The sequence below is a fragment of the Eulemur rufifrons genome, chromosome 29 (assembly GCF_041146395.1).
Source record: "Eulemur rufifrons isolate Redbay chromosome 29, OSU_ERuf_1, whole genome shotgun sequence".
NCBI lineage: Eukaryota > Metazoa > Chordata > Mammalia > Primates > Lemuridae > Eulemur > Eulemur rufifrons.
The window spans coordinates 18,770,577-18,792,107 of NC_091011.1; the positions used below are offsets into that span (position 1 = coordinate 18,770,577).

The following is a 21,531-nucleotide window of genomic DNA, read 5'->3' on the forward strand; positions in this document are numbered from 1 at the left end:
GAATTAACTTAAACTTAGATAGCCACATATGGCTAGAGACTACCAAACTGAACAGTGAAGGTCTATAGCAAGTTAAGAGTTTTTTGTAAACAGAATTTTATTATCAAGAACAAAACTTATTAAAACGAAAAAAAATTGTCTAAGACTTGGACATTCATGTCTACAAAGGGGCTTCTTACCTTTCAGACAAATAAGAAACCAACATCTTTTAGATGAATGTTCTTCAAACTGCTTTGATTCTGGTATAAACTATCAGCAAAAATTTTGAGCATTCCAAATATACTTGTTTATCTACCAAATATGTACTATTGGCAATTTGAATATTAAATATTAATCAATATGTATTAATCTCTCTGTAAACTAAAAAAGTAAACATCAATAAATAAGATTTGTACTATTTTCTGATCATCCTCAATATCAACAATGGATACATATCATTTGGGAGATCACTGTTACACACCACATAACTAAGATAACATAGCTCATCTGATATCAGGTTATCCTAATAATATGAACCAGGCAAAAATAACTCAGAGAAAATAATGATTCATTAGTGTCAGATTATCAAAAGTAAAAAAAATTTTAAATGGTATCATCTAATCTGGCCCAAGGAGTTCACATTTTATTTATCTGGTGGTCCTCAAATCAAAGGACAAACTGGTCAAATTTAACATCTCAGTATATCTTGAATTCACCCCCATCTCCATCATAAAAACAGGTCATTCATTTATGATAACTGTCACGGAAGCAGAAATTTCCAAAGTAATCGTACCACCCCTTTACCTAATAATTCCTTTAAATGACATAGTACTATACAGCATACTAGAAACTGATGCGAAAATATAGTTGTTCTACATGAATCATCTCCCAATTTTATTTCAAACCATTTCTGGTTCCCTATGCCCATTCTGCCTTCAGCAATATGCTGTATACCAATCACACACTTTAACATAACAGCTTAAATTTTAATATGTTTCCTTGTTTTAAAAAAAAAAATCAGTTCAGCAACTTATTTATTTACTTGATAAGAAAAATTAAGATTTGTATTTTATATACTTTAAAGTCTGTTTATAAATCTCCTTTTCTCCTCTGGCCTATGAAATTCTGTATAGCCATACATGGTCAAATACAAAGAAATCAGCACATATGGAAGAGATCCAGAAAACATAACTGTAAACTAGTGCCATTCACAGGATCCAACTGTATCCTATCATCTGGTTTTGCAAGTATCCTCATGGGATCCATGGAAAACAAATTAGTTCAAGTCCAGGAATTTCAAACTTTTCTTAACAAATCTATTCCAAATGGCCACTTTCCCATGCACTTTCCTTAAGCAGGTCACATCAGCATATTTTATGGCATCACTCAGAGTTCTCCAAGATTAAATGCATAATTTAATACCAAAGGAATGAATCAAAGGCATTTTCAACTCTGTTTCTCCCTGAAAAATAAACTAAAGCCCATTATATTTTTTATGTATAATTAATTTATTGAGGCCTCTTTTTGCTTCCTTGATTCCAGCATTCCAAAATACTCATTTTTCTAATATTGTTCAATTTTTCAATCTGTGGGGGGAAAAAAGGTCAAACCTTCAATGTTTATCATATAGCTTCATAACCAGAAGACTGCTAAATACACTGAACTTGTCTAACCTAATGTTTACAAGCTATTTATTAAAGTAAATATAAAATGTTATTTAATTAAGTACAAAAAATTTTGAAGAGACAGTTAAAATTTTCTGTCAAGAGCTCACCTCTACCTATAACTTGCTCAGTAAATGAATGGCATTACGGCCAAAACTCTGAAGAGACTTAAAAAGCCTAAGACATTCCACTTAGCTCAAACACAGGAACTATCTACCTTGATTATTTAATGGCTCAAAAGACAAACATCATCTTACTTCATCATGTTCCACAAGGAAATTAAAGAGGAAATGACCAATAGTACAATAGTTATGCCTAAAAACTACCGCATTCTCAAGACACATAATTACTTTATTGAAAACAAAGTTGATCCAAAGACTCTAATTCTGCGTTCTACTCTCTGAATCACTATCCCTCACACATCCCTGTCTCCTAACACCAAGACCTCAAATCCCTTCCCTCTTTCATTTTCTATTAGCAAACCCCTTCCCAAAACCTTTATTGCTTTTCCTTTACAACCCAGATCCCATTCTGGATTAACCCATCTACCCATATTTCTGTTTGCACATGATAAAATTCATCACCTTCAACCTCAACAGGAATTTCCCTGCTGTCTAATACTCCTCATATGTGTTCCTTAGTCTCATGCCTCTCCCGTTTCCCAGTATGGCTTTTCCAAGCCCTCTACTCTACCATGTATGCCACCATGCTCAGCAAAGTACCTTAACATTTCCACTTAAAGATGAGCGCATTCCCAATTTGTCTGAATCAGCACTGTGCTTTTCCTATTGTGTGGAATAGATCTCTTTTTTTCCTAAAGCTAATTTCTCAATCTATGCTGGGGATCTGATTGTCTTCCATTTTAGAGTCAACTTGACAACTTTTTACACTATTTCCCCTATATCTTCAACCTTTCATTTCTTGGGGATTGATTCCCCATGGGATATAACCATTCTCAGGTCTCTTGGAATAATCAAACTACTCTCTCAGTCTTCTACACTCACCTCTAGATACTCTCTCTCATCCCTTCCTTCATAGCTATCACCCACCTTTACTGCCTTATTTACCACTCACTTCTCTATGCACTTCCATCTTGCCCTTCATCCCTACCACTTGACTAAAATCTATCTTGCCAATGTCACCTCTATAGTACCTTAGAGCAGCATCTTTCTCACTAAATCATAATTATTTGTCTATACTTTTCACATGATTGTGAGATCTTTAAGAACTTTGACTATGTTCATCATCATTACAGCCCCAACACCTGGTATAAGACAAGCATTCAAATGCCTGTTATGTGAATGACTGGTTCAAAAGACTACCAAAATTGAATCAATATCAACAGGGCAGTTTCATAATTGGGCTCCATAAAAAATTTTTTCAAGAAGTCTGCACGTTATCCTAGAAATAGGATCCACTGCTTTCACTTTTTATCACTTTCAAAATTTTTGTACCCACTTAACCTACAATAGTGATTTATAGAACCTCACAGACCAAGAAAAACTTTTAAAGGAGACCAACATAAAGTTGCCAACTAAGAACTTAAAAAAAAAAAAACTAACAGTCATTTCACAAAAGAATTCTTGTAATAGGATATATTAAGAGAAAATTAATATATCAAGAAATGGGGGGAAAAAAAGAAGTGGACTTAATCTCAGAATAAGGGGTAGTTTTTCCTAAGAAAGGTCAGATGACATTTGCGATTGGAACATGAAGTAGAACTCAAATGTCTAATTTTTTCTGTCACTTCATTTTAATCAGTCTACTGGGAAAAAAAAATATATGAATGAAAATAGAAGTAACAATAGTGCTACTTCATTCAATTTAAAATGTTCTGAAAGAACCAAGGAAAAACACTTCCCTCTCCTATTTTCTCCCCCACAGAGATAGGATGAAACCAGTTTGCAGTAGGCCAGGAACAATACAGAACAGTGATTTTCAAAGTGTGGCATCCAGACTGGAGTAACACAATCTGGGAACGTAACAGAAATGCAAACCTATTATAAACCAAACTGTGAAGAAGGGACTCAGCCATACACATTTTAACAAGCCTTCCAGGTGACTGTGTGTGATGCACACTCAATTTTGAAAATCACTGGTATAAAGAACTCCAGGACTAGTGTCAGCTCACATCTGCAGATGCAATGCTTAGGTCCTGAGACCCAAGATAGGAGGTTAATAGTCAATTTCAGAGAGCTTCCATCTAATACTGAAATTTCACTTGAATCAGAACCACTGTTACACAGGAGGCTCAGAATCAGCTCTCTGTTTAAACTGCTTCTCTTTCCTTCCAAAACTGTGAACGTAAGTAAATTTCCTCTTTAAGATACAAATCTCTTATAAATAGATAATGTTTAGGGAGGAGAATATGAGGTTGTAGTCTTTATTAAAATTTCACTCCTTATTTGGCCACATCACAGGAAAGGATTTTTCTTCTTTCTTTCTTTTTTTGATAGCTGGAAGTGTTCCAGAAAGCCTTAAGGTCATGAAAACTGCAGACATTTGCCTTTTGAATCTCAAAATTGTATGTTTATACCAGTCTAGTATGTCTGGGCTGAGATATAATATAATACTGAAGACCACTCCCGTCTACTGAGAGAATTTATGAGCTTCCAAGGGCAGATCATCTGCTAGACTACTGGGCTTGGTAAGGAGCCAGCCATCTGTAGAAGATGATTACATTTTATTTTCTAACTACATTCAGGCCTCTTGAATGACTCTACCCCTGCCCATAATATGTCATGTTCTTTCCTTAGCAAATGGGCAAAAGAGTTTAGATGATCTTCAGCTTGTTTCCGGTATACAAGGGAATATCATGATTCAGTCACGAAAGAGGACTTCTCTGTGATTCTAGTCAGGATCAATCCAGTTCTCAGATGCTATAGGTCTTGTTTTTGGTAAAGAAAAAAGATTTAACTGTAGTGCACAAGCCCGTCTTAAAAATATTTCTATGGATACCCTCATCCTCCATTACTCCTTTGCTCTCAAGTTAGGGAAAGTCAAGAAGATATTCATGATGGAAGAGGACACCTTAGAAATGTTACCTTAAAGGAAGGTAAGATGAGTTTAGACAATTTATTTTAGAGCTAAACCAATGTAAAAAGAATTCTAATAAATTGAGGGCATATCACATCTTCTTTAACAGATCCTAGCCTGGGAGAAGATATCTGCAATGTCTAAAATGTAAGGGATTACTATTTCAATAAGGAACTCCTACAAATCATTCAGAAAATATTAAGATAATCAAAAACTGAAAACCCAAATGTTTGTCTAAATAGAAGGGGTACACTGTGATATATTCATACAATGGAATGTTATACAGCAATGAAAAAGAGCTACAACTACACCCAACATGAATAAATAACAAACATAAGTGAAAGAAAACATATATTAACACAAAAGAGTGTAACTATATGAAGCTCAAGAACAGGCAAAATTAGTCTATGGGGGGGAGGGGTGATAGTGAATGAGAGGAAGCACAAGGAAGCCTTCTAGGGTGCTGGAAATGTACTCTATCTTGATCTGAGTGGTAGTTACCTGGATATATATATATTTGAAAATTCTTAAAACTCTATGCTTAAATTATGCCTTTTCTTCCTAAAAGGCATTCTTTGTGATTATAAAAGCATGCTCACTATGAAACTGAGAAGATATAATAAAAAATAAAAAATAGAATCTCTCAATTTGATATGAATCCTATTTTTAGCAATATGTAGACCAGGACAGAATAAGCTCAGACATAACCACATTACAAGCAATCTCTCATTAAGTAAATACTTTGTTCTAGAGCATGTTAAACAGACTTCTGTGTGTTGAAGACCTGAGATTACATATGCCAATGATTTCATCGGTTCAGACATTTGGCAAAATTGCTGCATGGGTGAATCTAGAAGGCTAGAAATATAGTTGTACTGTCTTTACCAAAGTAAAATAAAACACGGTAGGGTACAAAACTTAGGAGCTCACTGGCTGCTGTCATCTACCCAGTAGTTTACTGGAATTTCACACCCAGTACCTAAAGGGAAGTCAATACCTCCCTGAGTCCAGCTTGCAAATCCAAATCTAATAAGCAATAGTAAACATGTGTGTAACATTTGAATTTATAAAAAAATACAACAAAAAAACCACTTCTTTCAAGTATCCCTTACTAGCTAGCATAAGACAGATTAGCCACATGGCCTATACAGGCATTTTCTATGTTCTTTTAACTACCTTCATATACCATGTATCTAGGACAAAGAGATGTGTTCACTGTGTTCACTCATTTTGTCTTCATTTTGTTTAAATTGTCTAACTGAGAAAACTATCTCACTATGTCAGAATTTAAAAGGAAAATGCAAAATAAACTAAAAAAACTGGTAACTCTACTGGACCAAACTCTCCCAAAAGGGAAAGAAACAGTAAAGAAAAACTAATCCACTTATTAAGAACTGGTTAATTGGCCAGGCATGGTGGCTCATGCCTGTAATCCTAGCATTCTGTGAGGCAGAGGTGGGAGGATCACCTGAGCTTAGGAGTTTGAGACCAGCCTGAGCAAGAGGGAGACCCTGTCTCTACTAAAAATAGAAAAATTAGCCAGGCATCATGGTGGGCGCCTGTAGTCCCAGCTACTTGGAAAGCTGAGACAGGAGGATGGCTTGAGCCCAGGAGTTTGAGGTTGCTGTGAGCTAGGCTGATACCATAGCACTCTACTCAGGGCAACAGAGTAAGACTCTTGTCTCAAAAAAAAAAAAAAAAAAAAAAAAAAAGAACTGACTAATACATGCAATAATATCTATAGCATAGAGATAATATAGTTTCATAAGTACAGAATACATAGGACTGCTTGGATTTGAATGCTATCTCTGCCATTCACCAGCTACATAACCTCAGGCAAATCACCATCTCTGTGCCTCAATTTCTTAATTTGTAAAATGGGATACTACTACTACCTACCTCATGAAGTTGTAAGAATTAAATAAGCTAATGTATCTAAAGTGCTTAGAATAGTACCTGGAAGATGATAATAACTCACTAAGTTGTTAACTTTTATTATTAATGTAGGCCTGGCATTATGCCATACATTAGAACTACAAAGAGAACTCAGAAAATTTTCTCACTGGAAATAACCAACAAGAATACTACTGGCAGGTAAATGACAGTTAATATCTAACAGATTTTTTACACTAAATATTTCTGAACTTAGGATTCTATACTGTAGAGTTCATTTAAATTTTCAAGTTTAATGATCTTAAATTTAAATACCTAAATTAAGAAAGTTAAAGTTTATTTTCTTGCTTAGAATTAAAATTTTTAATATTGATCATAAAATAAATAAGCCATGTAGGATCAAATCTTTAGAGCATATTTTTGTAGGTAATTTTAAATCTCAAGCTCTATAAAGTTTACCCCCAACCCCCCAAAAAATCCTAGAATAAAGAGAAAAACTTTAAAAAGAAGAAATAATATATTCACTTTGCAAAATTACTTCTTAGGGATCTAATTACTAAACCACATTTTGTAGTTTCATATACACGAGTTTCTGCCCAGAATATAAAGACTGTCCTTCCATCCTGTGCACTGAGATGATCACTACTACTCCTTCAAATCTAGCTCTAAGCCTCACTGCTTCCATGAAGCCTGCTCCAGCCAAACTGTTTCCTTCCCTCATCTCTGCTCATGTGCTATGTATTACTTTATCAGTCCACCAACAATTTTTTTCAATCAACAGTTTAGAGCAATGCTGCCAAACAAAAATATAATGTGAGCCACGTAATTTTAATTTTTAGTAGCTACTTTAAAAAATAATAAAAGGTAGGCCGGGCGCAGTGGCTCATGCCTGTAATCCTAGCACTCTGGGAGGCCGAGGCGCATGGATCATTTGAGCTCCGGAGTTCGACACCAGCCTGAGCAAGAGCGAGACCCTGTCTCTACTAAAAATAGAAAGAAATTAGCTGGACAACTAAAAATATATAGAAAAAATTAGCCGGGCACGGTGGCGCATGCCTGTAGTCCCAGCTACTCGGGAGGCTGAAGCAGGAGGATCGCTTGAGCCCAGGAGTTTGAGGTTGCTGTGAGCTACGCTGATGCCACGGCACTCTAGCCCAGGCAACAGAGTGAGACTCTGTCTCAAAAAATAATAATAATAATAAAAATAAAAGGTAAAATTAATAAATTTTACCGAAACCAATATATCCAAAATATCACTGCAATATTAAATCAATACAAAAAATTATTAATGAGACCTACTTTACATTCTTTTTTTACATATTACATAAGTCTTCAAAATCTGGGGTATATTCTTCTATACTTGCAGAACACCTCAATTTGGAGCACCGACATTTCAAAAGCTCAACAGTCACATGTGGCTAAAGGCTGCTGTATTAAAAAGTGCATATCTAGAGTCCAGAGTCTAGCTCCTTGTTACATAAACTGGGATTCACCAGCTAGCAGTATCAGTATCACCTGGGAACTTGCTAGAAATGCAGAAGCTCAGCCCATCTCAGACCTACTAAAATAGGAACTAAATTTAACAAGATCCCCAGGTAATCTGAATACAATTAAAGATTAAGAAGCACTAAATTAGACTATACATAGCCTGGGAGTCTTACAGAATTGCTACTGCCATTCAACTATGATATTACCCCATTGACTACTATAGAACACTGTATTTAAATAACAATAGCTTTTCTATATGAATCATGTTTACTCTACACTGTCCAGTACAACTTTCTGCAATGATGGAAATGTTCTAGATATGTGCTGCCCAAAATGGTAGCCACTTGCCACATGTAACTACTGAGCACTTCAAATGTGTCTGGGACAACTGAGAAACTGCGCTTTTAATTTTATTTACCTTTAATTGATTTAAACTTAAATTGTCACATGTGGCAAGTGGCTACCATACTGAACAGCACAACCTTGTTTGATTTACTAATCTCACAGTGTTATCTCTAGGATGGTCCTCAGGACAAATCTGAAGGTTATAATATCAAGGTAATTCCTCTGATCAAGTGTACTACTACTTCTTATGGGTTTTTTTCAATTTTATGAAGTCATATTTACCACTTTACATTGACTAAAGCCAAATTGGCATCATACCTCTAGGTGAGCATAATAAGAATCACATGTGTTTTGGGTGTATTAATATTATTTCAGCTTATCTTCAACTAACAATACTAATATACATACCTGTACAGTCTTTTTAATTCTATGGGAAGGACCTGGATACTCTGGAGAATACAAATCTGTGAGGAATAATGAGTTGATTAATGTCGACTTTCCCAATCCAGATTCACCTAAAAGGAATTAAGAGGAAATATCTGTTAAAAGCCACTTTACCCACCTTAAATATTCAAAAAATGCTGTAATCAAACTTGCTTTTTACGCAAGTACTCCTTGGTGGGACAAGGAAATGACATTAGAAAATATATTACAGTTTCTTACCAAATCAGACCCAAGGATTCTTTTCAGTTTTATAATTATACCATCTGTATTTGTTAAAAGAAATGTATCTAGGCCAAGGCAGGAGGACTGCTTGAGGCCAGGAGTTTGAGACCAGCCTGAGCAAAAAGCAAGACTCTGTCTCCACAAAAAATAGAAAAAAACAGTGAGCGTGGTGGTATACGACTATAGTCCCAGCTACTCAGGAGGCTGAGGCAGGAGGATCGCTTGAGCCCAGGAGTTTGAAATTGCAATGAGCTATGATGATGCTACTGCACATTAGCCCAGGCAACAGAGTAAGGCTCTGTATCAAAAACAAAACAAAACAAAGTAACCAATGTATCTACTACAATAATCTACATTTTCAATAGTAAAGTATTCCTAAAGACCAAAGTTGGTCATTATGAAAAAATCCTAGTTGGATTACATACTGCTACTTCAGTGAAATAAAAAGCAAAAAGCATAATTCTTTATTATAGACAACAATGAATAACCAAAGCAAGAAATCATGCAGCTATAAAGAGTAGAAAACTGCTGATACAAAGAAGAAAATTTAATCACACTGCACTTCAGTATAAAACTCCAAATCACACAAACAAAATACTTTCTAATTTACCCACCCATCAGTGTAAGTATAAGGGTATTTCTCCATAAAACAGACTCCAAAAATTCGTAGGTAACTACTTTTTATACTACTTCTGCTTGAGGTAGGAGGTAGGAATGGAGGAAGCTAGGCTATGATTTCTACTCTGATCACATGCTCTTCTCTCACCCTCCATGTCCAGTGTAGTACACATAGTCTAGTGTACAGTAACTAGTACAAGGATATAGTTAACTTTTACCAAAATACAAATGGCTTCAAGATATATATAACACAGAGTTAAAATAAACTATAAATCATATTATGGTAATAAATATGACACAGAAATATTGTTAATAATTCACTTAGAATATAATAGGCATCTTTAGGCTAAATAACTGATGTCACAATATTTATATATCCAGGCTGAGTTCTTTATATGTTAGCTCTCAAAAGAGAGAAGATCCTTTCCAAGTGGTCTGGGCATACCCCCTAGGCTGAAAGGATACCACTTTTTATTAGATATAAAAATACCAAAAATATGTAAGTCACTGGAAAGTAACTTATAGGTTGTCTAGACCTGCTTCTTTCTTAACTCTTACAACTGGAATATAATAAGAAGAAAAACTAGAATAAAACCCAAGCATTTGGAGGTTATCAGAAATATCTACAATATTTTCTTTCAGAAACATAAACGGAAGTTTTAGTACTTATAAAAAATGAACACTGTACTGACTAAAATCATGTTTAGTGTTTATTTTTTATATTTATTTTTTCCTTTTTTATTGGTGGTAGGGAGTGGGGGAACAAGAGGAAGGAGGACAAAGGGAAAGAAAGGAGACATAAACAAAAAGAAAAGCGTGAAAGGCAACACACCAAAATGTAAATAATGGCTACTCTTGGGTGGTAGAAGTGTGTGAGATTTTTTTTCTGTATGCTCTAAATTTGCTTCAGTAAGATTCTATAGTTTTTATAATTTAAAATGTATTCTTGAGTGACATTAGCAAAATGGCAAATTAAGAAGCCCTAGGCTCTCATTTCCTCACAAAAACATCAGAAACAACAGGAAACCAGCTGAATTAACCTTATAGGAGCTGTGAAAAGCAGTCAAAGATCTATGGCAACAAAGCAAATGCCGATCAAGAAAAAGCCATGTGCAAAAATTTTGTAGCATTTTTCTGTGCTTTTGTCCCACTCCTTTAGTGGTTTATCTGGGTCTCAAGGAGGTGGCAACTAGGATCTCAATTCCTCCCTTCAAACAGGAGGGAAGAGAGCAGACCCTACTTGCAACATTTTAATCACTCTGAGTCAGCCAGAAAGACTGGTTCCTCTCCTGCCTAACTGGGATCTCAAGTGGGAAAAGCAGTGGGCACCACAGTGCTCCAGGGGCACCATAAATTTGTTGACGCTTGGGGCAAAAGTTATGGTGGAAAGATACAATAGACCATGTCTAAGGATCCAGGAGAAGCTGGAGTATGCCTTTGGGACATTAAGACATTCAAAAACCAGCCATGTAAACAGGAGGAACTGAGAAAGCCACACACAGGCCCAGGCAATACGTATGCTCAGAAAAGTCCTAAGACCTTCAGCTTTCACCTTGGGCTGATCACTAGGCACAGGACATGCTCAGCTAACCAGCAGAGGGCTGTCTCAGCACATATCCAGTCTACAGAGACTGAGAGAAGTGACTTTTTTCAAATGTACAATTAAAAAAACAAAAATCACAAGACAAAGATACAGGAAAACATGGCCCATTCAAAGGAATACAACATTCCTGAAGAATAGATATTTGACTTGTTAGACAAAGACATTAAAACAGCTGTCATAAATACGTTCAAAGAGCTAAAGGAAAACATAGAGAAAGAACTAATAGGAAATCAGGAAAATGATTAATGAACAAAATGAGAATATCAACAAAGAAATTATAAAAAGGAACAAAATAAATTCTGGAGCTAAAAAATACAACTAAATTGAAAAACTCACTAAAAAGGTTCAACAGCAGAACTCAGCAGGCAGAAAAAAATTAGAAAACTTGAAGAAAAGACCATTGAAATTATCATATCTAAGCAGAATGGAAAAAGAAAGAATAAAAGCAAACAGAGCCTAAGGGATTATGAAACAGTATCAATTGGATAAATATACACACTATGGGAGTTTCAGAAGAAGAAATGGATGCAAAGATTATTTGAAGAAATAATGACTAAAACTTCCCAAATTTGATGAAAATGATGAATCTACAAATCCAAGAAACTCAACAAATTGCAAGTAACAAAAACTCATAACTAACACCAACACACACTATAATCAAACTGTCAAAAGACAACACAAAGAGAGAATCTTGAAAGCAGCAAGAGAGGAGTGACACATCGCATAGAAGGAATCCTTAAATAAGATAATAAGCCAATTTTGGGGCAGAAACCTTAGAAGCCAGAAGACAGTGGATGATACATTTAAAATGCTAAAAGAAAATATCTGTCAAATGACACTTCTATATCTGGCAAAACTGTCCACTGAAAATGAGGTAGAAATAAAGACATTCCCAGATAAATAAAAACTGAGGGAGTTCATTACCACCACACATATCTTATAAGAAATACTAAACGGAGTCCTTCAGGTTTAAATGAAAAGATGCTAGACAGTAACTCAAAGCAACATGAAGATCTAAAGATCTCCAATAAAGATAAATACAAAGGCAAATAAAAAAAAAAACCAGGATTACTGTCATTTTGGTTTATAACTCCACACTATATTTTTTATGAGCTTTAAAAGGTGAATGCATAAAAAATTATAAATTTATGTTAATGGATACATAACATATAATGATACAATTGGTGACAACAACAGAAAAGAGGGGCAGAGCAGTATAGGGGTAGTTACTGAATGCAACTGAAGTTAATTTGGTATAAAAATTAGACTATAATGTCTTTAAGACGTTATATATAATCCCCATAATAACTACAAAGAAAATATTTATAGGATATACGAAAAAAAGGATGGGAATCAAAAATGTGTCACTATAAAAAAAAATCAAACACAAAAGAAGGCAGTAATGGAGGAAATGAGGGACAAAACAGCTATGAGACATAAGAAAACAAGTAACAAAATGGCAAAAGTTAGTTCTTATTAGTATTTATAGGTAAATTGATTGAACTTCTCCAACTAAAGGCACAGATTATCAGAATGGATTTAAAAACATGATTCAACTATATGATAGCTATAAAAGACTCACTTTAGATCTAAGGACGCACACAAGTTGAAAGTAAAAGGCTGGAAAAAGATAGTCCATGCAAACAGTAACTAAAAAAGGTGGGGTGGCCGTACTAAAATCAAACAAAATAGACTTAAGTCAAAAACTGTTACAAGAGATAGAGAAGGACTTTAAATACTCATGAAAAGATCATTCACCAAGAAAATATAACTGTAAATATATATACACCAACCATCAGAACTTCAAAATATGTACAGCAAATACTGATAGAATTGAAGGGAGAAATAGACAGTTCCATAAAAATAGTTGGAGACGTCAATACTTCAGTTTCAATAACGGACATAGCAATCATACAGAAGACAAATAAGAAAGCAGAGAATTGAAACAACATGATAAACCAGGTGGACCTAACAGACATAGCACTGAACCCAACAACAGCAGTCAACACATTTTTCTCAAGTATGTGCAGAAAATTTTTCAGGAGTAAAGAAACAAGTCTGAATACATTTTTAAAAATTGAAATCAAACAAAATATACTTTCCCATCACAATAAAATCAAACTAAAACCTGGAAAATTTACAAATATTTGGAAATTAACACATTCTTAAGAGACCAATGGGCCAACAGAGAAATCATAAGGGAAATTAGAATAGATTCTGAAACAAATGAAAATGAAAAGCCAATATACCAAAACTTAACGGAATGGAGAAAAAGCAGTGCAAGAAAGAGGAAATTTATAGTTGTAAACAGTAAGTGTTTACATACTTACATAAATAACCTACCTTTACACTTTAAGGAACTATTAATAGAAAAAGAAGAGCAAACTAAACCCCAAAGCCAGCAAAATTCACTAAGTAGATTGACAATAAAAGAGATGACTTCAATTACTAAAATAAGAAATAAACGTGGGGACATCACTCCTAATTTTACAGAAATAATAAGGATAATAGAGTACTATGAACAATCCTATGCCAACAAATTAGGTAACCTAGATCAAACAAACAAAGTCCTAGAAACATATAAAACCTATGAAGCCTGACTCATGAAGAAGAAACTCTGTAACAGACCTATAACTAGTAAGGAGATTGAAGCAGTAATCAAAAACTTTCCAACAAAGATAAGCTCTAGACCAGATGGCTTCATTGGTGAATTCACATAACATTTAAGGAAGAATTAAAACCAATCCTCCTCAAACTCTTTCAAGAAATTAAAGAAGAAGGAATACTTCCAAACTCATTCTATGAGGCCAGCATTACCCTAATACCAAAGCACAACAAAAAAAGAAAAAGACCAATATCCCTGATGACTATTAATGCAAAAATCCCCAACACAATATGAGCAAAACAAATTCAATAGCACAAGAAAAGGATTACACATCATGACCAAGTCCAAGTGAGATTTTTTTTCCTGGAATGCAAGGGTGACTCAACATACTCAAATCAATAAATGAGATACACAAAAGTAACAGAATGAAGGGCAAAAACCAGATGATCATCTCAATAGGTTCAGAAAGCCATTTAACAAAATCTAACATCCTTTCATGATAAAAAAATCTTCCAAAAATGAGGTAAGGAAGGAATATACTACAACACAATAAAGGCCATACGATAAGCCCATAGTTAACATCATAATCAACTGCAAAAAGTTGATAGCTTTTCCTCTAGGATCAGGAATAAGACAAGGATGCCCACTCTTACCACCTCTATTCAACATAGCACTGGAAGTACTATCCAGAGAAATGAGGCAAGAAAAAGAAATAAAAAGGCATCCAAAATGGAAAGAAAGTAGTTAAATTATCTGTTTGCGGATAACATTATATTTTAGAAAAACTCTAAAGATTTCACCAAAAAAACCTGTTAGAACTAATTATCCAATTCAGTAAAGTTGCAGGATAAAAAATTAACATAGAAGAATCAGTAGCATTTCTATATATTAACAATGATCTAAAAAAGAAATCAAGGAAAAAAAAATTACAATCAAAAAATAAAATACTTAGGAATAAGTTTAACCAAGGAGGTATAAGATCTGTAATGCTGGAAACTATGAAACACTGATGAAAGAAACTGAAGATGACACAAATATTAATAAATGGAAAGATACCTTGGAAAGATTCCATGATTTGGAATAATATTGATAAAATGTTCATACTACCCAAAGCAATCTACAGAGTCAATGCAACCTCTATCAAAATTCCAATGACATTTTTCACAGATACAGAAGAAACTATCCTAAAATTCAAATGGAACCACAAAAGACTCTGAATAGCTAAAGCAATCTTGAACAACAACCACAACAACAAAAAAAAACACACACAAAAACATCATTATACTTGATTTCAGAATACATTACAAAGCTACAGTAATCAAAACAGCATGGTACCAGCACGAAAACAGACATACAAATCAATGGAACAGAATAGAGAGCCCAGAAGTAAATTCTTACATTTATGGTTAATTGATTTTCAACAAAGATAACAAGAACACACATGGATAAAAGACAGCCTCTTCAATAAATGGTGCTAGGAAAGCTGGATACCCATATGCAGAAGAATGAAATTAGATATACATCTCGCACCAGATACAAAAATCAACTCAAAGTGGATTAAAGATATAAACATAAGGTCTGAAACTGTAAAACTAGCGGAAGAAAACATACGCAAAAAGATCCATATCGTGGGTATGGGCAATGTTTTTTGGATATGACCAGAAAAGCACAGGCAACAAAAGCAAAAACAGACAAATGGTATTATATCAAACTAATAGGCTTCCGCATACCCATAGAAAAAAATCAAAAGCGTGAAGAGATAACCCATGGAATACAAAACAATATTTGCATACCATGTATCTGATAAGGGATTAATATCCATAATACGTAAAGAACTCAACTCAATAACAAGAAAACAAATCAATTAAAAAATGAGCTAGGGACCTGAATAGACATTTCTCAAAAGACACATAAATGGCCAAGAAGTACATGAGAAAGGCTCAACATCACTAATCATTAGGGAAATGCAAATTAAAACCACAATGAGATATCACTTCATACCCGTTAAAATGGCTATAATCAAAAAGACAAAAGATAACAAGTATTAGGGAAGATGTGGAAAAAAGAGAATCCTTATACACTGTTGATGGGAATATAAATTGGAATAGCCATTATAAAAAAACAGTATGGAGATTTCTCAAAAAATTAAAAATAGGACTATCATATGATCCAGCAATCCCACTACAAGGTATATAACCAATGAAATCAGTATGTCAAAGAGAGATCTGTACTCTCTTACTCACTGCAGCATTATTCACAACAGCCACAATATGCAATCAAGCTAGGTGTCCAACAATGAATGAATGGAAAAAGCAAATGTGTTATATATAAACAATGGAATACTATTCGGCCTTTAAAAAGAAAGAAATCTTGCTATTTCTGACAACATGGAAGAACCTAGAGGATGTATGTTAAATGAAATAAGCCAGACAGAGAAAGACAAACACCACATTCTCACTTACATGTGGAATCTAAAAAGTCAAACTCACAGAAGCAGAAAGTAGAATGGTAGTTACTAGACGCTGCAGAGGGGTGGAGGGATTGGGGAAGATGCTCGTCAAAGGATATAAAATTTCAGTTACACAGGAGGAATAAGTTCAAGAGATCTATTGTACATGATGGTGACTAGAGTTATTAACAACATATTGTATACTTGAAAATTGCTAAAGGTAGATTTTAAGTATTCTAACCACAAAATAATAAGTACATGTGGTAGTGCTCATGTTAATTAGCCATTACACAATAAGAAAACTGTGTAACTGATTTAGCCATTACACAATAAGAAAACTACCTATCCAATTGGTCCACAAAGAGGTTTTACCTCTCCTTCTCATAAAAATATGGTTTGCTGGCAAAACTGACTCCCTCAAAAATTGTTATTTTAAAAATGATTAGAAAAAAACCTTCAAAATTTTAAACTGTTTGATAAATACCAAATGAAACCAATTTTTAAGCTTCCAGAACTGTTAGCATTAATACTTTAGGCTGCTTACTTCCAACTTTGATCTCTGTTGCCATAATTACCTTGGAAAGGAATTTGACCAATTTCCTCAGCTAAGTTTAAAAATGAGGTAGGCGTGAATTTTATATTTTAGGAATTACATTCTCATAGCTGATTTAATACCAGTATTATCCTTTATTAATATAGCCAAAAAAAAATAGAATGACATAGTATTTATTGGTATATCTCTATTTTTATAGGCTTGCCTTCATTCCTTCCACAATTAGGCAAAGAAATTTAAACAAGTTATTTTATAGCTGATAAATATATAAATGAAAATATATAATGAAATTTAGTATATATCTAACTCTGAAGAACAAGGCTCATGATTTTCCTATTTAAGGACTGTGCTACTTTTTTTTTTTTTTAGTAATTCTCCTTTTTGAACAATGATGAAGGTTTCTCCCTTAACTATAAACAGCATATATCACACAGTACTATGAAGCTTCTTAATGTCTTCTAGGTTTTTAATACTCTATAAAAATTAGCAAATACCTAACTACACTATTACTTAAGTTACTTTTCCCGCATGATTTTTTTGTATATCTTTTAAACTCTTGACATTGACTACATGAAGTAATATCCTATACACTGAATTAAAACTTAGCTATGAGAAATTTTTAACATATCAGAAGATACATAAACAAATTAAATTCCATCAATTCCTAGACTACTCACTAAGGTTTACTATTTTACCAGCTTATTCTCTATAATTTTAGACAAATTACAATGTAAACCATGACTACACTAACTGGATGGTCTCTATCAAAGTAAACATCGAACAATACAGGGTATCACTTGGCCAAGAAAAAAACAATTCAGAATCCAATTCAACATTGCTAATATGTAATGGGTGTTTCTTTAATTCTCACTTCCACATTTACACTTGTTATTTCTAAGTTATTCGTAGTCATTTCTAAGTTGGCTCTGGGCAAAGTAAACTTTTCATAATAGATTTTTAGAAGAACTGCTCTATTTCTTCAGCTCTAAGATACACATTTCCCCAACCAACATTTTTCTAAAAACAAATGTCTCATAATCAAAATGTTCACTGACTATACAATTTATCTCCCCCAAATCAAATGTAATTATATGTTTCATAGTACATCATATCTTAGAATCAAAGAAACAGGAAGATCAAAACACTTCTTCCCCCAGACTCAATTAGAAAAGCCAAATCAAAGAAAAGAGATCTTAATTATTTTTTCCTATAATTTAGAACTTGACATTTAATTTTTAGAATAACTTATTCCGAACTAAAGTAGTTTCTATTCCCTTCTAAATTGCAGGTCCCCAAAGAAACAGGAGGTTTTAACACAAACTTGGAGAAGAAAGAAGGAAAGTAACCAAGACCATCTCCCACCTTGAGGTTCATAGGGTCAGACAACAAAGCTCCCCACTTGAGACTTACATGCTATAGAAGAAATGGTCCTCAAGGGGTCAAGTTTCATTCAGGATAAGGAAGTAGAAGGAATGCATACCAAAAAGTGGTGAAGAATTCAGTTTACTTTTTCTGTTTCTGCATGTAAGAAGCTTGGAAGTTGCCACTTCATCGTAACAAGTACTAATAAAAAGCTGAAGAGCACGGTCTTGGATCCACAAGAGGTGAGGACACAGGGCCAACCACGGCCCCCAAGACTGGAGGGAAAAACAGGCAAATACAGGGAGCCACAGCTTACATGAGCAGAAACTGAGGAGTGTAAATCACCAGGGGAACCAATGCCAAGGTAGGAAAACCTTAACTGTTTATTGGTGAATTACTAGAGCTCAGTGCAGACAACTCAAGAGTTAAAACTCCAAGGTTATGGAGGGGCACACTTTGGTGAATTTTACCTCCAGGAGCATGACCAGATTGTCACAGTAAATATTAGAGAGAAATCCCCTTGAGCTTCCAGAAACAGGAGGGGTGAAAAGAAACATTCTGAAATATGATGGAGAACTCTCTATTTCTTAACAAGGCCTACCCTCAGAAGAGCCTAATATGCTGGGGTATTATCAAAGTCTAACTGATCTTGGGAAAGGGAAATACCCAACTTCAGCTCATTCTAGCCATTCTGTTCCACCTAAAGGGAAAAAAACTGAGAAATACTTGGAAGTTCACAGTTCAGGAGCATAGGCTTATTAAAAGACTGAGACCTAATCATAGGAGTATAAATGCTTCCCTTCCTCCTCGACCTCACCATCACATTACTAATGGCCTATGTATAGCAGTTTCTTTACCCAATACTTCATGTCTTTCTAGAAAAATTTACAAGGCACAGTAAAAGGCAAAAACATAATTTGAGGATACAAAGCAAATATCAGAACCAGAGATGGCAGGGAATTTACAACAACTATGATTAACATGCTAAGAGCTCTAATGGATAAAGTAGACAGCATGCAAGAACAGATGGGCAATGTATGCAAAGAGACAGAAATCCTAAGACAGACCACAAAGAAATGCTAGAGATCAAACACATTGTAACAGAAATGAAAACTGCTTTTGATGGGCTTTATTAGTAGAATGACACAGCTGAGGACAGAATCTCTGCACTTGAGGACATCGCAACAGAAAATTCCAAAACTGGAAAGCAAAGAAAACAAAGACTCAGAAAAACAAACAATATTCAAGGGCTGAGAGACAACTACAAGACGTGTGAATCTGAATAATGGGAATACCAGAAGGAAAATAAAGAGATAAAGAAACACAAGAAATATCTGAAACAATGATGACTGAAAATTTTCCCAAATTAGACACCAAAGCACACATCCAAGAAGCTCAGAGACACCAAAAACAAGATACATGCCAGAAGAACTACAATGAAGTATATCATTTTTAAACTACAGAAAATAAAAAATAAATTAAAAATCCAGAGGGGAAAAACACCTTACCTATAAGAGTAACATTTGATTTCTCCTCAGAAATCGTGTAAGAAGAGAGAAGAGTGAAATATTTAAAGTGTTGGGAGGAAAAAAAAACCCACCAACACAGAATTCTGTACCCTACAAAATTATTCTTCTACAGTGAAGGAGAAGACTTTCACACAAAAAGTAAGGGAATTATTGCCAGTAGACATGCTTTGCAAGAAATATTAAAAGAAGTTCTACAGACAGAAGGAAAATGATGTAGGTCAGAAACTTGGATTTACATACAGAAAGAAAGAACACCGAAGAAGGATTAAGTTAAGGTAAAAATAAAAGCTTCTACTTTTCTTGTTCTTTCTTTCTTTCTTTTTTTTTTGAGACAGAGTCTCACTCTCTTGCCTGGGCTAGAGTGCTGTGGCGCCAGCCTAGCTCACAGCAACCTCAAACTCCTGGGCCCAAGCAATCCTTCTGCCTCAGCCTCCCGAGTAGCTGGGACTACAGGCATGTGCCACCATGCCCAGCTAATTTTTTCTATATATTTTTAGTTGTCTAGCTAATTTCTTTCCATTTTTAGTAGAGACGGGGTCTCGCTCTTGCTCAGGCTGATCTTGAACTCCTGAGCTCAAGCAATCCACCCGCCTCGGCCTCCCAGAGTGCTAGGATTATAGGCGTGAACCACCATGCCTGGCCTATTTTTCTTATTCTTAATTGATCTAACAGATAATATTTTGCCCAAGATAATAGCAATAATGTATCAATAATATATGCTTATGTATACATCTTGTGTTCTGTATGTGTATATATGTATATATGCTTATGTATGCTTAGACATAAATTAAATGAACAAATAGATCAGGGGAACAGAATAGAGAGTCCAGAAATAGATAAGTCAAATTGATCTTTCACAAAGGAGCAAAGGCAAAACAATGAAGCAAAAATAGTCACTTTAACAAATGGTGCTAGAAGTGGACATCTATATGCAAAAAACTGAATCTAAACACAGACCTTATATAATATACCCTTTGCAAAAATTAACTCAAAATATATCACAGATCTGAATGTAAAATGCAAAACTCCTAGAAGATAGCATATGAGAAAATTAGAAGACCTGGGGCATAGGAATGACTTTTTAAATATAACACCAAAGGCACAATCTGTGAAAGAAATCATTGATAAGCTGGACTTCATTAAAATAAAAAATTCCTACCTTGTGAAAGACAATGTCAAGAGAATGAGAAGACAAACCACAAACTGGGAAAGAATATTTGTAAAAGACACACCTGATAAAGGACTGTTATCCAAAATATATAAAGAATTTTTAAAGCTCAACAATAAGAAAACAAAAGACCTGATTAAAAAGTGGGCCAAAGACCTTAACAGACATCTCATCAAAGAAGATATACAGATAACAAATGAGCATAAGAAAAGATGCTCCATCTCATGTGTCATTAAAACAATTGAGATATTTCTACATACCTATTAGAATGGTCAAAATCAAAACACTGACTGTACCAAACGCTGAAAAGGATGTGGAGTAACAGCAACTTTCATTCACTGCTTGTGGGAATGCAAAATGGTACAGCCACTTTGGAAGACAGTTTGGTGGTTTCTTATAAAACCAAACATACTCTTACCATATAATCCAGCAATCACAATCCTTGATTACCCAGGTAAGCTGAAAACTATGTATGTCCACACAAAAACCTATACATGGATGTTTATATGTTATGTTTATTTATAATTGCCAAAACCAAGATGTCCTTCAGCAGGTGAATGGATACACTGTGGT

The 21,531-nt window shown here is 34.5% G+C and overlaps 1 protein-coding gene across 2 annotated transcripts in view; it reads right to left on the minus strand.

Moving 5' to 3' along the window:
- SEPTIN7 (septin 7) overlaps positions 1-21,531 on the minus strand; it is a 109,056-nt gene that overhangs the window by 32,897 nt on the left and 54,628 nt on the right. For both annotated transcript variants that reach the window (XM_069461298.1, XM_069461299.1), the window contains one exon: positions 8,814-8,920. In XM_069461298.1, coding sequence (XP_069317399.1) covers positions 8,814-8,920 — 107 coding nt within the window. The remainder of the gene's footprint in view (positions 1-8,813; positions 8,921-21,531) is intronic.